The sequence below is a fragment of the Nycticebus coucang genome, chromosome 22 (genome assembly GCF_027406575.1).
Source record: "Nycticebus coucang isolate mNycCou1 chromosome 22, mNycCou1.pri, whole genome shotgun sequence".
NCBI classification, from domain to species: domain Eukaryota; kingdom Metazoa; phylum Chordata; class Mammalia; order Primates; family Lorisidae; genus Nycticebus; species Nycticebus coucang.
Genome location: NC_069801.1, coordinates 6196326 through 6216209, shown reverse-complemented (window position 1 = coordinate 6216209; position 19884 = coordinate 6196326). Strand labels below are relative to the sequence as shown.

The 19884-nt window shown below is 51.9% G+C and overlaps 1 protein-coding gene across 7 annotated transcripts in view; it reads left to right on the top strand.

Moving 5' to 3' along the window:
• The first annotated feature begins 5646 nt into the window (after window positions 1–5646).
• Window positions 5647–19884, top strand: part of SLC2A7 (solute carrier family 2 member 7) — a 31791-nt gene continuing 17553 nt past the window's right edge. The window contains exons 1-9 of one of the 7 annotated variants that reach the window (XM_053576789.1): window positions 5647–6009; window positions 6999–7145; window positions 9442–9602; window positions 12147–12271; window positions 13569–13721; window positions 15320–15445; window positions 15666–15853; window positions 16767–16877; window positions 19263–19364. In XM_053576789.1, the coding sequence (XP_053432764.1) occupies window positions 5959–6009; window positions 6999–7145; window positions 9442–9602; window positions 12147–12271; window positions 13569–13721; window positions 15320–15445; window positions 15666–15853; window positions 16767–16877; window positions 19263–19364 (1164 nt within the window). In that variant the 5' untranslated portion in view covers window positions 5647–5958. The remainder of the gene's footprint in view (window positions 6010–6998; window positions 7146–9441; window positions 9603–12146; window positions 12272–13568; window positions 13722–15319; window positions 15446–15665; window positions 15854–16766; window positions 16878–19262; window positions 19365–19884) is intronic. The other 6 variants (XM_053576793.1, XR_008376963.1, XM_053576787.1 and 3 more) reach the window with 6 other exon arrangements.

Genomic DNA, 19884 nt, shown 5'->3' with positions numbered 1-19884 from the left:
GGCTGGTAAAATACAGCAAGAGGAGAGAGATGTGGGAGTATAGGATTCAGAGAGACAAGATTTTTATGGTTGGAAAAGGTGCCCCAGGCAGGTGAAGAATGAACATTCTGGATGAGAGAGAGGACAGAGAGATGGGGGGGCCTTCAAGGGTGCTCCAAGGAGGTTGGTCCTGGGGGTTAGATCCTGAGGGTCCTCATGAGCCAAGCTGAGTTGGACTTGGTCATCAAGATGGCCCTGGCCTTCGGGGTGTGCCGGGCTGGGAGACCAGTTGATGGGAAACAATGAGGTCCCAGCAAAGCCGGAGTGTCTGGAACCACAGGTGAGGGGCAGTGGAAGAGCAACTCAGTAGCATTCAGGGGCCACTCAGCCCTCGGACATAAGGAGTCTGGGGACCCTGCCGGGTTTCTAAGGTGGGCCCATGGAGTGGTTTGGGGAGCTGGATGGTAGCTTTCGGGAGAAGTTCATATAACTTTTGGACATGTTCAGATGGAAAAGCTTGTGGGAGATGCCCAGAAGGAAGCTGGCATGTGACTTGGGAGCTCAGAAGAGCAGGGACATAGGTTTGGAGGGAAACTACAAATCTGGTAGCACTTCCTACGTGCTGGGCACTGCTGCAGGCTGCAGCAGGGAAGCAAACGGTGTCCGAGTGAGAGATGCAATACAGAAACTGATCAGCCTGGGGTGGCAGGCTGGTAAAATGCACAAGCCCGACGGCTTCACACTACATCTCACCTATCTTCAGGATCGGTGCAGGGAATCCAAGCACTTACAAATACCCTGCTGGAAGGAGGGGGCCACCCCATAGGCGCCAAGGGACAGCAGACGGAATGTCCTGGGGGTGAGGAGGGTTGACCACAGCTCAGGGGATGACTGGAGCAAAGAGAGGGAGGGGAGGGAGAGAGGTGGCACACCAGGTGAATCCAGGTCAGAGACTCTGTCCTGAGTGTGATGGGAAGTCACTGGCTGATTTGAGCCAGAGGGTCTTGATCTGATCTGCAACTTAAAGATCATTACAAGCCCAGGCGTGATGGCTCATGCCTGTAATCCTAACACTCCAGGAGGTCAAGGCAGGTGGATTTCCTGAGCCACAGAGTTCAAGACCAGCCTGAGCAAGAGCGAGACCCTGTCTCTAAAAAACAGCCAGGCATTGTGGCAAGTGCCTATAGTCCCAGCTACTCAGAAGGCTGAGGCAAGAGGATCACTGGAGCCCAAGAATTTGAGGTTGCTGTGAGCTATGATGCCATGGCACTCTACTCAGGGTGACAAAACCAGACTCTGTCTCAAAAAAATAAAAATTAAAAACTTAAAAAAAATAATCATTCCAACTTCCCTGGAGAAGAGTCTGGGGGAACCAGGCGGGAGCAAGAAAATCAGATCCTTTCCAGACAATCTGAGTCAAGGTTAAAGCTCCATGTTCACAGACAGACAGAGGACAGAAGGTGGGAGGGAGCGCCATCCAACAAGCGACACAGCAGAGAGGACTCAGCTGCCAGTCTTGCCATTTGCTGGGACCCTTCGGAGTGACCCCGGGGAAAGCAGTTTGTGGGGAATGAGAGCAGAAGGCAGATGGCCAGGTTAAGGACTGCAGCTGAGGCAGAAAAGAATACTTGGGAGTGCCAACGGTTACCCCTTCCTTCTCCCTTTACTATTCCTGTTTGCAGGGGTGTCTTGTCACTGACACATGTCCACATATATAACGTGCAGAAGTAAGCATACCAGTACGGGATATTTGTGGTCAAAATCTTACTGATGCAGAGGCATGACTTAAAAATTTTGGAGCCCATCGGGGGCCAAGCAGGCTGCAAAGATAAGTGATGGCCGAGGAGAAATGACACTTTGAGAGAATCAGCTGACACCAGGAGAAGGGAAGTCCCTCGCGTCCATCAGACTCAAGGTCAGGGCAGTTAGAAGGGGAGAGAAATGGAACTGACCAGGACGACAGACCCATTGCTCACCGTGGTGTCCTGGGCGACTGGAACAGTGACAGCCAACATGTAGGACCGGTTCATGTAATGGTTTTTGCAGGAAGAGTCTCAGCAGGGAGGATTTTAAATGGTCACAGCAGAGCAAGAAAGAGCAGGCCTGGGGGGACATGCTCACAGCCCAAATCAGGCTGTCAGAAGGTGGGTTTGACTGGCGGTTTCTACACTTTTGGATTTCACAGATCAAAATGTGGTAGACTGCTATAGGGATGCCTACTTTTTATTTTGCAAATGAAAACACGAATAACAAATTGACTCCCATCAACAATCTAATGAGAAAAAGACATTGAAAAAGAAAGGGCATTTTACTATCTAGGAAGGATGTCATCCCAGAATACATTTCAGTCCTTTAAACCGAGTAGATTTTTCTTTGTGAAAACCTCACTCCATTGCCCCGGGTCCTGGGGTTGCTTACACACCAGCACAGAGACGTCAGGAGTGAGGATGGGGGCGGCATGGCAAGCTCCTGGGTTGTTTTCGGTATGGAAGGCTCATGGAAGGAGACCTGATGTTCCTCTGGAATGCTAGTGAGACAGAGTCCTGTCACCTTCAGTCTGCTTTCTCCTGGGGTGTCCCTCAGTTCCTGGAGGAAGAATCAGGAAGCACGAAGCTGGTGTCCTAACACCCTCATTGACGCAACTTTCACAGTCAAAACTGGTGAGATTTGGTTCTCTTACCTCTGACCCTTTCTCTGTGTCCCCTCCTGCCATTCCTCAGCCAGTGGGTTGAGTGCTTGTCCAAGGGCTGCTCTTGTCACCTTCCACTCTGCATGGGCGTGACACACCATGGCATCTTCTATCTTCAGGAATTCACAGCGTAACCAGGAAGAGGGAAACACCACGCATGCCTTTTGCCTCCTTTGCTCCCTGGAAGTAGAGTGGGTCACCAGAGCCAGGGGTGAAAATCTGCCCAGGGTTCCTGCTGTCGCCAGGTGTCTTATTCTGTTTTCTGCTGCTATGACAGAATACCACAGAGTGGGTAATTGATATGCAATAGACGTTTATCTGTCTCATAGCTCTGCAGGCAGGGAAGTCCAAGGCTGAGAGGCCCTATCTGGTGTGGGCCCTCCAGCTGCATCCTAATAAGGGAGAAGGCATCACATGGGCGAGACAGGGAGAGAGGGAGCCAAACTCATCTTTTATAATGTAAGGACCCCACTCTCCAGACAGTGGACCTGCTCCTGAGATAACAATGTTAGTGCACTCAAGAGGGTAGATCCCTTGTGACCTAATCACCTGTTAAAGGCCCAGCTTCTCAACACTGCTGCAGTAGAGACTTTCCAGCTCATGAGCTTTGGGAGACACATTCAAACCATAGCACCAGTTTTGCTCAAATCTGGCATGTTCTGGTCTGGAAATACGGCCTCAGTAGGCACTGCCAGTGTTTTGGTCAGTACAAGAAGGAAGAGACTCTATCAAGTTGCACCGATGTTCATTGAATGGATATTCGAGAGATCTACCCAATGACATCTCTTTGTGCTTTCAAAACGGACCCCCACAGGCCAATAAGAATTGACCGACTGTTGTGTCTGGTTTTGGGTCTGCTGTGAATATCTGGTTTTGGGTCTGCTGTGAATATATTAATCATCTGAGCATCTCCAATGCCCGGCAGGGAGCCTGGCCCTTGTCTGCACTTAATAAATGTTGAATGAATTGGAATGGTCTTCAAGGAGAAAGTCCCCTGTGAGCTAAGCCTTCAAGAATGGGTGAGACTTGTGCAGCAATGGAGGGAAGGTGTTCTGGAGGGTGGCAGAGGAGGGAGCATCATGAATTAAGGGCATGTAGCTAGTCAACAGATATTTATTGAGCACCTACTATGTGCCAGGCAATGGATCTACTGGTCAGAAAGACAAGTAAACCAATGCTTACGATCATTTCAGGTAACAGTCGGGAAAAGTGTTAGAGGGTGCCAGGCCAGAGGTGAGGGTTGCTTTAGAAAGAGCAGTCCTAGGCAGGTCCACCTGGGAAAGAGTGTTCTAAGCAAAAAGTACAGCAGAAGACGCTTGGTTTTGCCATGAGCTTAGCCACACTGCACAGAAAGCTTGCCAAGAGAATCGAGTTGGCTGACAAAGCTGAGAGGTCTGGTGGACTGGCATTCAGCGTCTTCAGACACAAATTGCAGTCAGTAGCACCTTGACCTCCCAGCCGTGTCTTTATCCTTTCTCCCAGAACCTGTGAATATGCTGAGTTACACAGCAAAGGAGAATTAAGCATGCAGATGTCAGATGCATGCTGGGATGAAGATGAAGCTCGTCCTAGATTATTGGGGTGGGGGCAGTATTGTCACAGGGAAGAGAGAGAAGCTGAGGAAGAGCATCACGGGAAAGGCTCTGTCTGATGCTGCTGTGTTAAAGACAGAGCTCCAGGCCATGAGCCAAGATACTCAGGCGGCCCCTAGAGTCAGATTCTTCACGCCACCCCCAGAGCCTCCAGAAAGGAGTGCAGCCCTGCTGACACCTTGATTTTATCTCAGCGAGACCCATGTCAGACTTATGACCTGCAATACCCTCAGAGAATAAATTTGTGTCGTTTTAAGCCACTAAATTTATGGCAATTTGTTACAGCAGAAATAGATAACTGATCGATTTTGCGGCTGGGACCTGGGGTGGGTGCTGCTGAGACACCTAACTAAAACCTCAAAATATGGAAGTGGCTTTAGCACTGGGCAATGGGAAGAGCTGGGAAGAACTTTAAGAAGCCTGCTGTAGGGCGGCGCCTGTGGCTCAGTCGGTAAGGCGCCGGCCCCATATACCGAGGGTGGCGGGTTCAAACCCGGCCCCGGTCAAACTGCAACAAAAAAATAGCCAGGTGTTGTGGCAGGCGCCTGTGGTCCCAGCTACTCAGGAGGCTGAGGCAAGAGAATCGCTTAAGCCCAGGAGTTGGAGGTTGCTGTGAGCTGTGTGAGGCCACGGCACTCTACCGAGGGCCATAAAGTTGAGACTCTGTCTCTACAAAAAAAAAAAAGAAGCCTGCTGTAAAAAGCCTAGATTGCCCTGAACAGCCCAGGTTGGTAGAAACGGGAATGTTAATGACCTTGCTGGTAGACCACTGGGAGGTGGCTGGGAGGCCACTGCGGGGAAAACACAGATCCCGTCAGAGAACACCCAGTGGTCAGGGGCGCTCGGGAGAAATAAGAAGCAGCTCCCGTCCTCTGCGTCCTGTGCCGCCCTCCAGCCACCATCCAGAGTAGGCCAAGGGGACTCTGCTTTGGACACATCACATAAAGTGTATGTTAATGAACAACACATACTGTTTCCATGTTCCACATAATTTCCAGAATCATCCTTTGGCCTGGCAGCCTGGAGTCCCCGTTGGTTACCTTCTCATCATTCCTCCTCATTCCCTTTTTTTTTTTTGCAGTTTTTGGCGGGGCTGGGTTTGAATCCACCACCTCTGGTATATGGGGCTGGCGCCCTACTCCTTTGAGCCACAGGCGCCGCCCCTCATTCCCTTTTTTAAATGCTTGTAGAAATGATTCTGACATGAGCATCTTTTTCCAATATTTTATTGACTTATTTTATACTATTCATATTAAGTATAATTAGAGATAATAAAATTGGGTTTCTTTAAAAGCATCTAGCTCTTTCCCCCATATAGACAATCCCTCCCAATGCTTAAGAAATAACCCAGCAGAAGCCTCCTAGATCTGGGTCACGACACAACTTGATTTCCAAAACTCCTGATTTCCAGGAACCAATGTCAGATGATGATTTTTTTTTCCTCCTTGGTGCAACAGGATAGCTTCTAGAGTGGGACTTGGCAGAGTGACTTATGCACTGGCAACATACCAACCTGTTTCTTATCAACGTGTCCAAGATTTACTCCTGGGAGACTCTGGCAGGGTCCAGAGAGCAGAAGGGTTATAAAGCCAGGAGGGCTCAGGGGAGAAACAGTGGGTCCTGCAGGTGGCCAGCGCACAGCAGGACTAAGGTATCACTTGGGAGGTAGCTCGCACCTGTTCTCCCACCCGAAGAAAGATGGAGAACAGAGAGGCCGGAGCACCTCTGCCTGTCCCACCCAGGGAGGGGGTAAGTGCCAAGTCTAGGAAACTGTCACTGTCCCTGTCCCTTTTCCTCCAGGGGTGGAGGCCTGTGGAGGGAGGTGAAGACTCCAAGATGCTCCTAGCAAGGAGGGAGAAGGGTGCCCTGGGAGAGCAGTGCAGGGAAGCGGCTATCCCCAAACTCCATGGCTCAGATACTAACCCCATGGCTTAGTAAACAGGGAGGCTGGATAGCGCTGGAGACACACCTCCCTCTGCCCCTCCAAGTTCTCCCGTCTTAAAGGGCCCAGGAGAGTCAACCTATGAATGACGATACCCAAATCCTTCTCGGGCTATAACAGGGTGTGCTGGATGTGGGGCTGTGGGCAGTCAGGGAGCTGATGCTACGGAGACTGAGAGGCAGCCACAGAGCCCCCACCCAGCCCCCTCCTTACTCTCTGGCTCTGGGGCCAGTTCCCCCAGAGCTGCCCAGGGTGTTGTGGTACCCATGGCAGCTCCTGTCCATGAGCTTAGCCTTGGTTTTCCTAAGGGCTGTTCTAGAGCCAGAGGCAAGCAGTGGGTCCTCCAGGGCTCTGCTTGGTGACCTCTTGTCTAGAATGCTCCTCCAGTGCACTCATGGGTGCTCCCCCACCACTCAGGGCTCAGCCCCAAGGGCCCCTTCTCAGAGAGGCCTCCCTGCCCAGCCTTGGCCCTCCCCATCACCCTATCTCGTCCCCACTGCATTCTTACTATTTGGAATCATCACGTTTGTCTTTTTCTCTGACCTGCCCTCACCTTCATAAGGGCAGCACCTTGCTGGGCCTTTCCCCTAATGCACCCCCGTACCCCACACCCCAAATCCAGTGCAGGGCCAGGCACACAGGCAGTGCTCAGATGGTCTTCCAGGAGACACAAGAGAGGATACCCTCCAGCCCCAGGTGCCTCAGAGCCCTGGCACCCCAGCCTCAGGCCACCTTCCCCACCCAGCCACTTCCCCCTCCTCCTCTGGGCACAACAGGGCTCCCCACCCCCTTCCAGGCCGAGGTGGCCCCACAGTGTGCCAACCTGGGCCTTCACCGCCCACAGCGGCTCCAGCCCACACTGGTGCTGGCGACCCTGAGCGCTGCCTTCGGCTCGGCCTTCCAGTATGGCTACAACATCGCAGTGGTCAACACGCCACACAAGGTGGGCACAAGGCAGGCTGCTGGGCAGCTGGGCAGGGCCCTTGGGGTGGGAGGCAGCTGCCATCTTCCCCTGAGGAGGCCTCCATCTTCCCCTGGCCTCCCAGGTGCCCTTCTCTGGGACAAGGACATGACTAGAGGTGCTGCTCCCAGGAATCCTTGGGACTTCCCAGAGGAGCTGGACTCCCTGCCCAGTACCTTTGATCCTCAGCCCCACTGCTCTGACCCTGGGAAGGCCCCTCATAGTTATCAAAGAGAATGGGGTCAAAGGTTGAACACTGTGAACACTTGGGATTGAATTGGAGATGGGAAAGTAAAGAGGAAAAAAGAGATGTTTTGGTCAGGTGGGGGAGGACGGGAGGGCAGGCTGTCCCACAGCCCAGTAAAGGATGGTCAAAGGAGGGACATGGGGGGACCAGCTGTGCTGATGAGTCCAGGAAAGGACTGAGGACCAATCATGGCTTTGACCTTGGGGAGGGTGTGAGTGACCCTGATAAGATCAGCTGAGAGGAGAGCTGGGGACAGAAGCTCCACCGGAATGGTTCAAGAGAGAACAGGCAGAGGAGCAGAGATGAACAGACCGCCTTTCTGTGGAGCTCCCCTACCTGGGAGAGACACAGGACAATGTTTAGGTCAGCACGGGAGGCCAAGGCAGGAGGATCAGCTGAGGCCAAGACTTTGAGACCAGCCTGGACAATAACGAAGTTCCATCATCTCTACAAAAAATATTTAAAGCCGGGAGCATTGGCTCACGCCTGTAATCTAGCACTCTAGGAGACTGAGGCAGGTGGATTGCCTCAGCTCACAGGTTTGAGACCAGCCTGAGCCAGAGCGAGACCTCATCTCTAAATATAGCCAGGCATTGTGGTGGGCGCCTGTAGTTCCAGCTACTAGGGAGGCTGAGGCAAGAGAATTGCTTGAGCCCAAGAGTTTGAGGTTGCTGTGAGCTGTGACACCACTGTACTCTACCAAGGGTGACAAAGTGAGACTCTGTCTCAAAAAAAAAAAATAACCAGGCATGTGGGCAGGCACCTGGAGTGAGGGGCGGAAGATTGCTTAAGCCCAAGTGTTTGAGGTTGCTGTGAGCTATGATGATGCCACTGTAAACCAGCCCAGGCAACACAGGAGGCCAAGGCAGGAGGATCAGTTGAGGCCAAGACTTTGAGACCAGCCTGGACAATAACAAAGTGTTGTGTCTCAAAAACAAAAACAATGCTTAGTGGAGGGAAATGAGGGAGGCACATTAGGTCTTCCTCGGGTAGAATTCCTAGGGTAGGAGCTGGGTTTTGCACTCATGGGAAGGAGCAGCAGAGGGGAAAGACCAGGGATACAGGACAGATGGGGACAGGATCAAGCCTGGGGGCAGGGGTAGGCCGAGTGGTCATTCATGTATGTGAGTTCTGCTAATTCTGTTCAAAAATCAGTGTCATTACCTTATAGCTACTACATTAGAGGAGGTATGCACTATTGCAGATGGCACGTGCTAACATACATGTACAATAACATATATTCAGATATGTGTATGTATTACACTGTACATAAATCATTATATTCATAATTGTTACTATTGACGGAATATCTTTTCTGAGACAAGAAATGTGCTATCACTTTATCACATTTAATGCTCACAAATTCTCTATCAGATATATTTCTTTAACTGATGAGGAAATTAAGGCATTAGAGGCCATATAACTTGCCTTAAGCCATACAATGAGTAAGAATAGTTTCCATATTGCCTTTGACAAAAACGCTAAAAAGTGATTTTTTTTAATTTTTTAATTTAATTTATTCATTTTGAGACAGAGTCTCACTTTGTCACCCTGGGTAGAGGGCTGCGGCATTATAGCTCACAAAAACCTCAAACTCTTGGGCTCAAGAAGATCCTCCTTCCCAAGTAGCTGGGACTACAGGCTCCTGCCAAAACACCAGCTAGTTTTTTTCTATTTTAGTAGCAACGGGGTCTCTCTCTTGCTCTGGCTGGTCTCGAACTCCTGAACTCAAGCAATCCTCCTGCCTTGGCCTCCCAGAGTGCCAGGATAACAGGCGTGAGTCACCGTGCCCAGCCTAACAGCGAATTATTAACAATTTGTTTTGTGCAGTGTGGTTCCTCATCTCAACCTGCCATACAGTAGATTTGTTTATTCTCAGGTAACAGCAGGAAATTAGCAAATGCAATCATGTCCCAGAGGTATTGGCAGAAATAGTCTCGTACTATGCCAAGTGGCCCCAGAGAGCAGTCAGCCATCATTTCCTATGAGTTGCACAAGATTCTTGGGTGTGGATGAGACAATGTTTTCCAGGTCTTGAAGTCATTCTACAATGAAACCTACTTCGAGCGACACGCCACCTTCTTGGACGAGAGGCTCATGCTGCTCCTGTGGTCTTGCACCGTATCCATGTTTCCCCTGGGAGGCTTGCTGGGGTCCCTGACGGTCAGCCTGCTGGTTGACAGGTGTGGCAGGTAAACGGAAGGTGCGCTGCTCCCACATGGAATTCACAGTAGTAAGCCTCACTATCTCTCAGTCACTGAGCCCCTGGAGGGGAGATGATGTGACCCTAAAAATCAGGTCTGAAATCTAGCCTTCACTTTGTCACAGACATCATGACCTTAAAGCCAGTTCCTGGCTTTCTCTGGGGTTTCTTTCCCAGGCAATTTCATGGCAGAACCATTCCCTCCCATCACCCACCACAGAGGCCAGGTGGCCTTCATCTCAAAGTTCCTACTTACCTCAGAGCCTGCAAGTGCTTCTAGCAGGTGTCTGATAAATGCTTGCTGACTGACCTCCATTGGGGTCAGGTGACTGTGGCTCCCAGGGCCAGCAGCTGTAGCCCCTCCCTGCACCAACCCATCAGGCTTTTTGTTGCTGGGGTTTGGGGTACTGGCCACCATCTCATATCTACTTTGGAGACGAAGACTAGGTAGGTCTTTGTACTTTGCCTGCCTTCCACAGATGCACTAATCTCTCCGCCTAAGCCCAGGTGCTGCCAAGACGTGACTCCCCAGATAAGGAAAGATGAACAGGTCAAGGTCCCCAGGAAGGAAGAGTGTGAGCCAAGGCCTCGGGGCGGAGTGGGGGTGGGGGGGTGCGGTGGCCTGGCATAGGTCAGCCCCCACTCACTCACAATTCACAGTGACTCTGGACTTGTGCCAAGTTAGGCAGTTTGCAAGAGTGAGCGGAAAGGCCTCTGAGGAAAACTGACTCAAGAAACCACAGCAACTCAGTCTTCAGGCAAAAGGGAAAATAGTGCAGATTTGAATGTTAATCATGTGGTTACTAAGGCAGGCTTCACAGGGCCTCTTCCTGTGAGGACTTGATTAACAACTTGCCATACTTTGTGCATTTGAAGGAAATATTCAATGTATTGTAATTGTGCCATAAATCAGGTGTTTTCTGTCATCTACTCTGGTGTTCTCAGCTAGACAGAGAGTGATTGGATTATTCTAGAAACCCAGAGTTGGCCTCCACTTCCTTTCCTGAGCCCCACAGTCACAGAACCTTGGTGGTGGAGGAACCTTGGGGCTAATCTCATCACCACCCCCATTTTGCAGATAAGAAGACTGAGCCAGGAATGTGGTGGAGGGTCCCAGCCCCCCTGAGGCTGACAGTCTTCCTGGTCATGGGAGTGGCTGGGGGTCTGGAGGAGGGTGGGAACATGTAGGGGCTGTTTATTCTCCTGGCAGCTGACCCCAGCTCTGCATGTTCTGGCTCTGGCCGCTGCTCTCTGGGCTGTGGCAGCCCCAGGAGACAAAAGTGGTCTGAGAAAACCCATGTGCACATCTGTGGATTCCCTGGTGAGTCCTCAGTGCTGCTGAGCCAGGGATGCTTTCCTGAAGATCCCATCACTCCCTCTGCTTGGCTTCAGAGCCCTGCTCACTGGGGTTCCTCTAGGTATGGGGGAGCCACAAAGGTAGAGAGCCTGGGGCTGCTGACAGCTTCAGCACCTCCTGACCTGAATGAGGGGGGAGAGAGAAGGAGAGAGGGAGGGGGAAGAGGGAGAGAGAGAAGAGGGAGGGGGAGAGAGAGAGGAAAACAAGACCAGGCCAACAGCAACCCCACAGCTGGGGAGCTCTCTGCCTCCCCATCTATTCCCAAGCCCAAGGCAAGGAGGCAGCAGGGGCAGGGGAGCCTTATCTCCAGCACGGAGCAGAGTCAGGAGACAGGATGGGTCTCAAGGGCACCAGATGCACCAAATGTAGTGCTGTTTTTCGGACATTCCCTCCCTTCCTCTCAGAAGCCAGTGGTTTTTCAGCCTTGGACAGGACCTTGGAAATCAGCTAGTCCAGCTCTGCATCCCACCTGCTGTGGGAATCCAGTTTAACATTCCTGCCCATCATCGTGTCTGGCTCAAATACCCCCAGTGATGGGGAGATCTCCACCTCTGAGACAGCCCATTCCTTTTTCCTTCCCTGCCATTTCTCAGGCAGCTACAATTGTTAGGAGGATCCCACACTACCAACCGCACTCCCACTGACCCCAAATCTTCCTTCCTGAGCGCCTATTTTTTTCTTGCTCCCCTGTTTGTTCTTCCCATCTGTCTTAGCTCAGGCTGTGATAAGGAAGCACCAAACAGGTGGTTTAAACTACAGACCTTTATTTCTCCCAGTCGGGAGGCCAGAAATTCAAGATCAAGGTGCCAACAAATTTAGTTCCTGGGGAGGGTCCACTTTCTGGCTTATAGACGGCCTTCTGCCTGCTGTGTCCTCACAGGGGAGAAAGGGAGAGAGATTTCGTGCATATCTCTTCTTATCAGGGCACTAATTCCACCAGGAGGGCACCCCCCGCCTCATGACCTAATCAATCACCTCCCAGGTGCCCCACCTCCTGATGCCACCGCCCTAGGGTTAAGGGCTTCAACATATGAATCCAGCAAGCACAGTCCAGCCCACAGCCCATCCAGCAGCACTTCCTTGGTCACATTCCCGGCCCCTTTGTAATGACCAGCCTGGAATATGTTCAGAGGACCTCAGTGTCACTCCCTGACCTCTGGGCTGCTGTCTTTGCAGAAAAGGTGCCCTGCTGATCAACAACATCTTCGCCATCATCCCTGCCATCCTGATGGGAGCCAGCAAAGCGGCCAAGGCTTTTGAGCTGATCATCTTTTCCCGAGTGCTGCTGGGAGTCTGTGCAGGTAGCCGACCCAGGCTCACCTCGGGGGAAGGGGCTCTCTGGCCAGAGTCTGGCTGGCACTGCCTACCTCTTTGCCCTTTCCAGGCATCCTCCTGTCTCCCTTCCCAGGCCCTCATGAGCCTTCTGCTTTCTAGTCCTTCCCTTTACTCAGCAAAATCTTCAACCAAGGAAGGATCTTTAAAAACACACTTTTACCCTGCAGCAAATAACTTATAAGGTTTCATAAGATATCTTTCAAAGAAGACCTAGAGTTTCAACTGAGGAGAGGGAGCTGTGAGTCAAAGGAAAATATAATTGGGGTCTCAGGCAGCAGCTGAGGGAGCTTTCTTAACTATCACAATCTTTTCTTTTCTTTTTTTGAGACAGAGTGTCACTTTGTCACCCTTGGTAGTGTGCCATGGGTCATAGCTCACAGCAACCTCAAACTCTTGGGCTCAAGCAATTCTCTTGCCTTAACCTCCAAAGTAGCTGGGACTACAGGCGCCCACCACAATGCCCAGCTATTTTTAGAGACAAGGTCTCGCTCTGGCTCAGGCTGGTCTCAAACCTATGAGCTCAGGCACTCCACCTGCTTCGGCCTCCCAAAGTGCTATGATAACAAGTGTGAGCCCCCTTGCCCAGCCCTTTTTTTTTTTTTTTTTTGAGACAGAGTCTTAGTCAACCTGAGTAGATGTCATAGCTCACAGCAACCTCAAACTCTTGGGCTCAAGCAATCCTCTTGCCTCAGCCTCCTGAGTAGTTGGGACTACAAGTGCTGGCCACAACGCTCAGCTAATTTTTCTGTTTTTAGTAGAGATGGGGTCTTGCTCTTGCTTAGGCTGGTCTCAAACTCCTGAGCTCAAGTAATCCACACACCTCAGCCTCCCAAAATGCTAGGATCACAGTCACTACACCTGGCAATAGCAGTTTCTTCTATTTAAAAAAAGTTACATGAGTAATCTGTGCTTTAGAAAACTCAGAAAATAAACTGAAGCAGTAAAGTGACCTTCATGTCCCACTACCCAGGGGTAGCCTACAGGCTTAGTCTCCCCCACCCCCACCTGCCCCTCATACAAGTGGCCCAACCCAGCAGCTAGAAAGAAAAGCTGTCCTCATCTCACCCCGGTGATCCTCCCCTGGGTGGAGGCTGAGGATTCTGGAGGGATTTTGTTACTAAACATCAAGATTGGCCTGTTCCCATCTCCACAGAGGGGTAGTCAGTGTGGAGAAACTCAAAGGTTATGAAACAGGATTTAATGAAACCCCAGGCCCCCATGTCCACTTTTCACCTCCCCTGATCTCTGCTTTGCCTGGACCAGGCATCTCCTACAGCGCTCTTCCCATGTACCTGGGAGAACTGGCTCCCAAGAATCTACGGGGCACAGTTGGAACAATGACCGAGGTTTTTGTCATCCTTGGAGTTTTCCTAGCACAGATCTTCAGCCTCCAGGCAGTCCTGGGCAATCCTACAGGTAACCAGCAGCACACGGAGGTCCCAGGGGAAGCCAGGGCCATGACACCCTGGGGCTGGGCATTGGCTCAGCTGGGCCTGACCTTACTGATAGATCAGGTCAGATAGGGTCTGATAGGTGACCTTTAGGCTGGGCCACTGCAGCAGGGTGAACATGGGTGACCTTGAGGAGGGCTATTCTGGTGAGTGATGGGGACACATTGTGCTTGGGGACGAATGGGAGGCAAAGACTTAGAGACAAGCAGTGTAGATGACTCTTAGGAGTTTTCACCATAGAGGAGGTGGGTGGTAGCTAGAAGGGGACGTGGGGTCCGAGAAGCTGGGAAAGATATCAGCATATTTGGCTGCTGTAGGAATGATCCACAGGGAGGGAAATCAATGCAGGGGTGAGCAGGGGTGCGGCCACCGTCACCGTCACCTGCAGCCATTTTCTTCTGGTGGCTTCTGTTTTCTCAGTGGCAAGGTGGTTGCCTGAGAGTGAGGGTTAGGGACATGGTAGAGGTTTAGGAGAGAGGAGAGACTGAGATGGTCATTACGTAGGGCTGAGTAAGAGGAAGGACACAGGCCAGCATGCAAGGCCCCTGAACACGATGGGAGGTTTTCATACACATTTTCAAATGACCCTGTGGGTCTATGTCTTTGAATTCCCCCACAGTACCCTGAAGAGACTCAGGGACACAGAAGCTGGCGGGTGCTCAATGAGAACTCATTAGTAATGATGTCCCCAGCTGGCCCAGTGCAGCTGAACATCAAGCACACTAATGAGACAGGCATCAGCCACCTGGCACCAATGCTTAGCACGTGGAGCCTCCTTCACCCTCAACATGATCCCCTTTCCTTACCGGATACTTTATATTAGTATTATTGTCTTCATTTTATTCATGAGAAAACTGAGGCTCAGAGAGTCTGAACAACTGTCAGGGGTGGGAGGCAGCAAGGTCTGTTCTCTCCCAAGGGTCTCAGGGCTGCCCCTCAGTCCCTGGGAAGGAGTTGGCACAGCACATGCAGCCCTCGGTCACGCAGAGGTCATGCCCATTCCAGCCACACAATCAGGAACAAGACATAGCTTCATTTTCTCTAGGGCTCAAGCTTTTTTTTTTTGAGACAAGAGTCTCACTTTGTTGCCCTGGGTAGAGCGCTGTGGCATCACAGCAACCTCAAACTCTTGGGCTCAAGAGATTCTCTTGCCTCAGCCTCCCTAGTAGCTAGCACTACAGGTGCCCGCCACAACCCTGGCTATTTTTTTTTTGTTGCAGTTGTCATTGTTGTTTAGCAGGCCCCGGTCAGGATCCAACCTGCCAGTCCCAGGGTATGCGGCTGGTGCTGTAACCACTGTGCTGCAGGCACCTAGCCAAGGCTCAAGCTTTTAAATCATATCCTATTCTGAAGAAAAGCAGTGCTTTTCCTGCAAAATAATTTAAAATATATATTAGTTTGATTGTAATTATTTTTGCTATTTTGTATATGGAACTCCTTTGTGAGTGGGTGGGTACTTGGTTCTACCCAAGGGCAAGGGTGCCATGGGCCAGTGGTGGGAGCCAGCAAGGGGGTGGCCAGAGCCCCTCCGATCCCTGAGTCCTTGGCGCTGGCTCCTTGCAGGCTGGCCGGTGCTCCTGGCCCTCACGGGGGTGCCCGCCCTGATTCAGCTGCTCTCCCTGCCCTTCTTCCCTGAGAGCCCCCGCTATACCCTGATTCAGAAAGGAGAAGAAGCCACAGCACGGCAAGGTCTGAACGCACAGGCCCCTCCACCCCACCGTGGGAGGGCAGGGTCAGGGCTGAGGGCTGGGAGCTTAAGTGGGGTAAGCAGGAGGTGGGGTGGAGACTGGGTCACGGCCACGGACAGTAGAGGGAACGGGGAGGTGAGCCTGCAGTCAGAGTGGGCCGCGTCACCCGGGGAAGGGGGGTCCAGCCCACAGGGAGACAGGTGGCTCTGTGCTTCCTGCAGCTCTGCGGAGGCTGCGAGGCTGCGCAGACGTGGAGGCCGAGCTGGAGGACATGCGCACTGAGGCCCGGGCGGAGCGCGCCGAGGGCCGCCTGTCGGTGCTCAACCTCTGCGCCTTCCGGGCGCTGCGCTGGCAGCTGCTCTCCGTCGTGGTGCTCATGGCCGGCCAGCAGCTGTCGGGCATCAACGCGGTTCGCGGGGACCTGGCCGGGAGGGGTGGCGAGGGGAGGAACAGCCTGAGCAGAGCCTAGACCTGACTTGGGGACATGGCAGCTGCATCCTCTCCCCACGCGCCACCGGCTGTACTTTTCTCTGACTTCAGAGATTTTTCTTTGCTTCCCAGTCCCCAAGAGAAAATGCCTGGAGCTAACAGTTCTTTCCCCTCTATGCAAGAGACCCCGAGACTGAGAAGAGCAGAGATCTCCTGGAACCCATCTCAGGGTCCCCACAGTAGGGGTCAGGAGCTTCCACCAGTCCTGCTGTTAGTGGCATCACTTTCTGTGAACACAAATTTAACTGTGAATAAATCTGTGCTGAGTGTGGAGGGGAGGGTGGAGATAGGAGGAAAACGGAGGGTACCTTCCAGAAACATCAGAGGTTGGGTGTGTGACCCATTGGCGCCCTAGGAAGTGCCAGGAAGAGGTGGCCTCCGGCCAGTAGGGCTCATGGCTGTTTAACAAGCAGTCTTTGAAGGGCTGGACAGCCTGGGGGCTAGGGCGGGCCACCAAATGGGGACAGCATAACATAGTTTTTGGAAGTGCTGCTTGTGCCAGCATCCTTGGTGCTTGGCTGAATGTGGGGTTGATCTGGCCCAGAGTAAGAGATGAGAAATCATTCTGTGGGGCCTGAGCTCATAGAACAGCAAAGTGACGGAAGGAAAAGTCTTCTTAAATACTGTGTGGTCTGGTTCCCATTCCAAAGACACAGAACCCTAGACCCAGAGAGGGGCAGAGCCAGGCTCTGTCCCTGTTGTCCTGACCCCATCACCTGCTGCAGCCCTCCTTCCTGTCTGAGATCCCCCTCTCCCCGCAGGCTTCAGGCCTGTTTGCTGGCCAGTGGCCCAGGTCCTCAGGCCTCTCTGCACAGCCCTGTGTTTTTGTTTAGATCAACTACTACGCAGACATCATCTACGTGTCCGCTGGCGTGCAAGCTGCTCACTCCCAGTACATAACTGTGGGTGTTGGTGTGGTCAACATAGTGATGACAGTCATCTCGGTGAGTGACCAGGAGGCATCCTGCCTGCTGGGAGGGCCCTGAGCAGGTGTCCCCAGGCAGACAGGAACCCCACAGAGTCAGCTGAGTTTTGTGGCCCTGGGGTCACTTGAAGGACATGGACTTTTGGATGACCACCTGTGTGACCTTGACCAGGCAACTCAGAATACTTCCTGGTTTCTTCCTGCACAGAATCGTGATTGCAAATACCTTATATTCTGATGTAGGCGTTATTTTTCATTGATGCAATAATATTTTTCCAGAGTTTAATATTTAAAATCTGGGCCACTTAATCTTCGCTACATATGTCACATTAAAAAGGGTGAATCCACAAAGGTGCACTAACTCAATAAAGGTGGATGATCACGATATTCCTTTCACTGGGACAATTTCAAGTTACCTTCTCCCAGTTTTATTATTATTATTATTTTTATTTTTGCAGTTTTTGGCCAGGGCCAGGTTTGAACCCGCCACCTCCAGTATATGGGGCCGGCGCTTTACTCCTTTGAGCCACAGGCGCTGCCCCAGTTTTATTATTATTTTTGATTCCTGTTTATTCAGTTACCAGTGAGAGTAAATGGTTTTTAGGAAATTATTTATTACTTATTTGTATTTTCCCTGGAGCTAGTTTAAGTCCTAAGCTCTTAGGCAGGGGTCCTCAAACTGCGGCCCACGGGCCACATGAGGCGATGTGATTGTATTTGTTCCCGTTTTGTTTTTTTACTTCAAAACAAGATATGTGCAGCGTGCCTAGGAATTTGTTCATAGTTGTTTTTTTTTTTAAACTATAGTCCGGCCCTCCAACGGTCTGAGGGACAGTGAATTGGCGCCCTGTTTAAAAAGTTTGGGGACGCCTGGTTTAGAGGATCAGGTAGGGGAAGTAAAGGAAAACAGCAGGGGAGGATGACAGGAGAATTAAAGAAGTGGTGAGAGGCCCCAGCCCAACTCTTAGCCCCTTCTTCCTCCTACGGGATCCTGGTCTCCTCCCTTTGCTCCTCTGGGGCAGGATCCAGCCTGTATCCTCCTCCTCTAGAAGAATGATCACAAAAGGACCTCCTTCCCCATCAGCCTACCTGGAGAAGCCCCAGCCAGAAAGATAGACTCTCTCTCGCTGGAGGAGCGGTGTCTGGGCACCAGGCAGCCATTGACCTCGTCTCTCTGACATATTTGAAATACAATACTGGGATTCCCGTTTTGCTGCTGTCTGGCCCTCCTGAATGGCAGTGATAAGCCCTGTCTGAGGATTGGCGGTACCGTGCGTCAAGAGACGGTGCAGGGCCTAGCCCTGAGTGGGACAGCAGGGATGGGGTTGAAGCAGAAGTAACAACAGAAGCGGAAGAAAGGAAGGAGCTGGCTGAGTGGAGGTGCCCGGCCATAAAGTGGAAAGGGGGTGGGGGTGAGGAGGACCCTTCTGATGTGAGGCCAGGTTTCAGATGGAGTCCATTGGAGTCCCAGAGAATGGGAGAGATCCATTTTTTTTGTTTTTGAGACAGAGTCTCACTTTGTCCTCCCAGGTAGAATGCCATGCATCAGCACGGCAACCTCAAATTCCTGGACGCAAGCCATCCTCCTGCCTTGGCCTCCCAGAGCTCTGGGATTACAGGCATGAGCCCAGCTGGAGAGGTCTATTTTTAAATGTAGGCTTTATTATTATTCAGGTGTGGTAAGACCAACAGGTCAGGAGACAATTGTTGCCGAAAGGACATTACTAGTTTGTTACTCACAGTTCCCATAAGGAGGGGCCTACCATGCCAAACAGGACCACAGGGCCACATAGGAAGTGCTGGGCTGGTCAGGAGTGGAGGAACCATGGGGGGAAATATGAGCAAGAGCCTTCATTGTGGTTTCTGTGGAAAGGAATGGGCGAGGCAGGGTAGGCAGGTTTAGAATTAGCTGGCGTAAATAGCAGGCGCTGAAGCACCTGGCCCTGGGTGATTACAGGGCAGGTACACAGAGTGTGCAAGCCCTCTCCAGGTGTTGGGAGGTGCAGGCCTGCACTGGTCAGCTCCCAAAGGAGAGGTGCTATCCGGGAGCTCCTGTTTGCTGTCTCTAGGAGTTGGCCAGCTGTGGGAGGGGCAGTCCCCCCAGGGCCAGCAAGGTCCCAAGATGTCAAAGCATCTCAGAAACTAGAGAATGTGGTTATTCCAGTTGGGAGAAAGGGGGTGCAGGGACCCTGGATCCCTGAGTCTGTAAATGACTAGAACAAGGAATGGTCCCAGTGTGGGGCATAAACCTCAAACACGTGTCAAAGTAAGCAGCCTACACCCCATACACAGGCACAGGGGTGAGAAGGGGTTACCCGAGGGGGCCCGTGAGAGGGAGTGGAGGCTCAGCCCAAGAACTCCAGGCACCCTCCAGTCTCTTCACAGCCCACACTCTTCCCCCCAGGCTTTCCTGGTGGAGCGACTGGGGCGGCGGCACCTCCTGCTGGTCGGTTACGGCATCTGCGGCTCCGCCTGCCTGGTGCTCACCCTGGCGCTCCTCTTCCAGGTCTGAACTCACATCCTGTCCCCAGGGTGGGCAACCCTGGCAGAGGGTGGGAGGGGACAAGTGTGGACAAGTACTCTGCAATGCTGTCATCCTAGAGCTCATGAGGGTCAAGGAGGGTTTGGCTCACCCACACCTGCAAACAGAGAAATAAACACACTGGCCCAGCTGCCATGTAAAGGAGAAATGGAACAGTTTGCACTAAAATATATGTTTCAGGCTCGGCGCCCATAGCACAGTGGTTACGACACCAGCCACATACACCAAGGCTGGAGAGTTTGAACCCAGCTGGGCCAGCTAAACAACAATGACAACTGCAACAAAAAATAGCCGGGTGTTGTGGTGGGCACCTGTGGTCCCAGCTACTTGGGAGGCTGAAGCAAGAGAATCGTTTAAGCCCAAGAGTTTGAGGTTGCTGTGAACTGTGACACCACAGCTCTCTACAGAGGGTGACATAATGAGACTCTGTCTCAAAAAAATGTTTCAGTATGTAAATACGGGGGCACAACTGTGCTAGAAAACA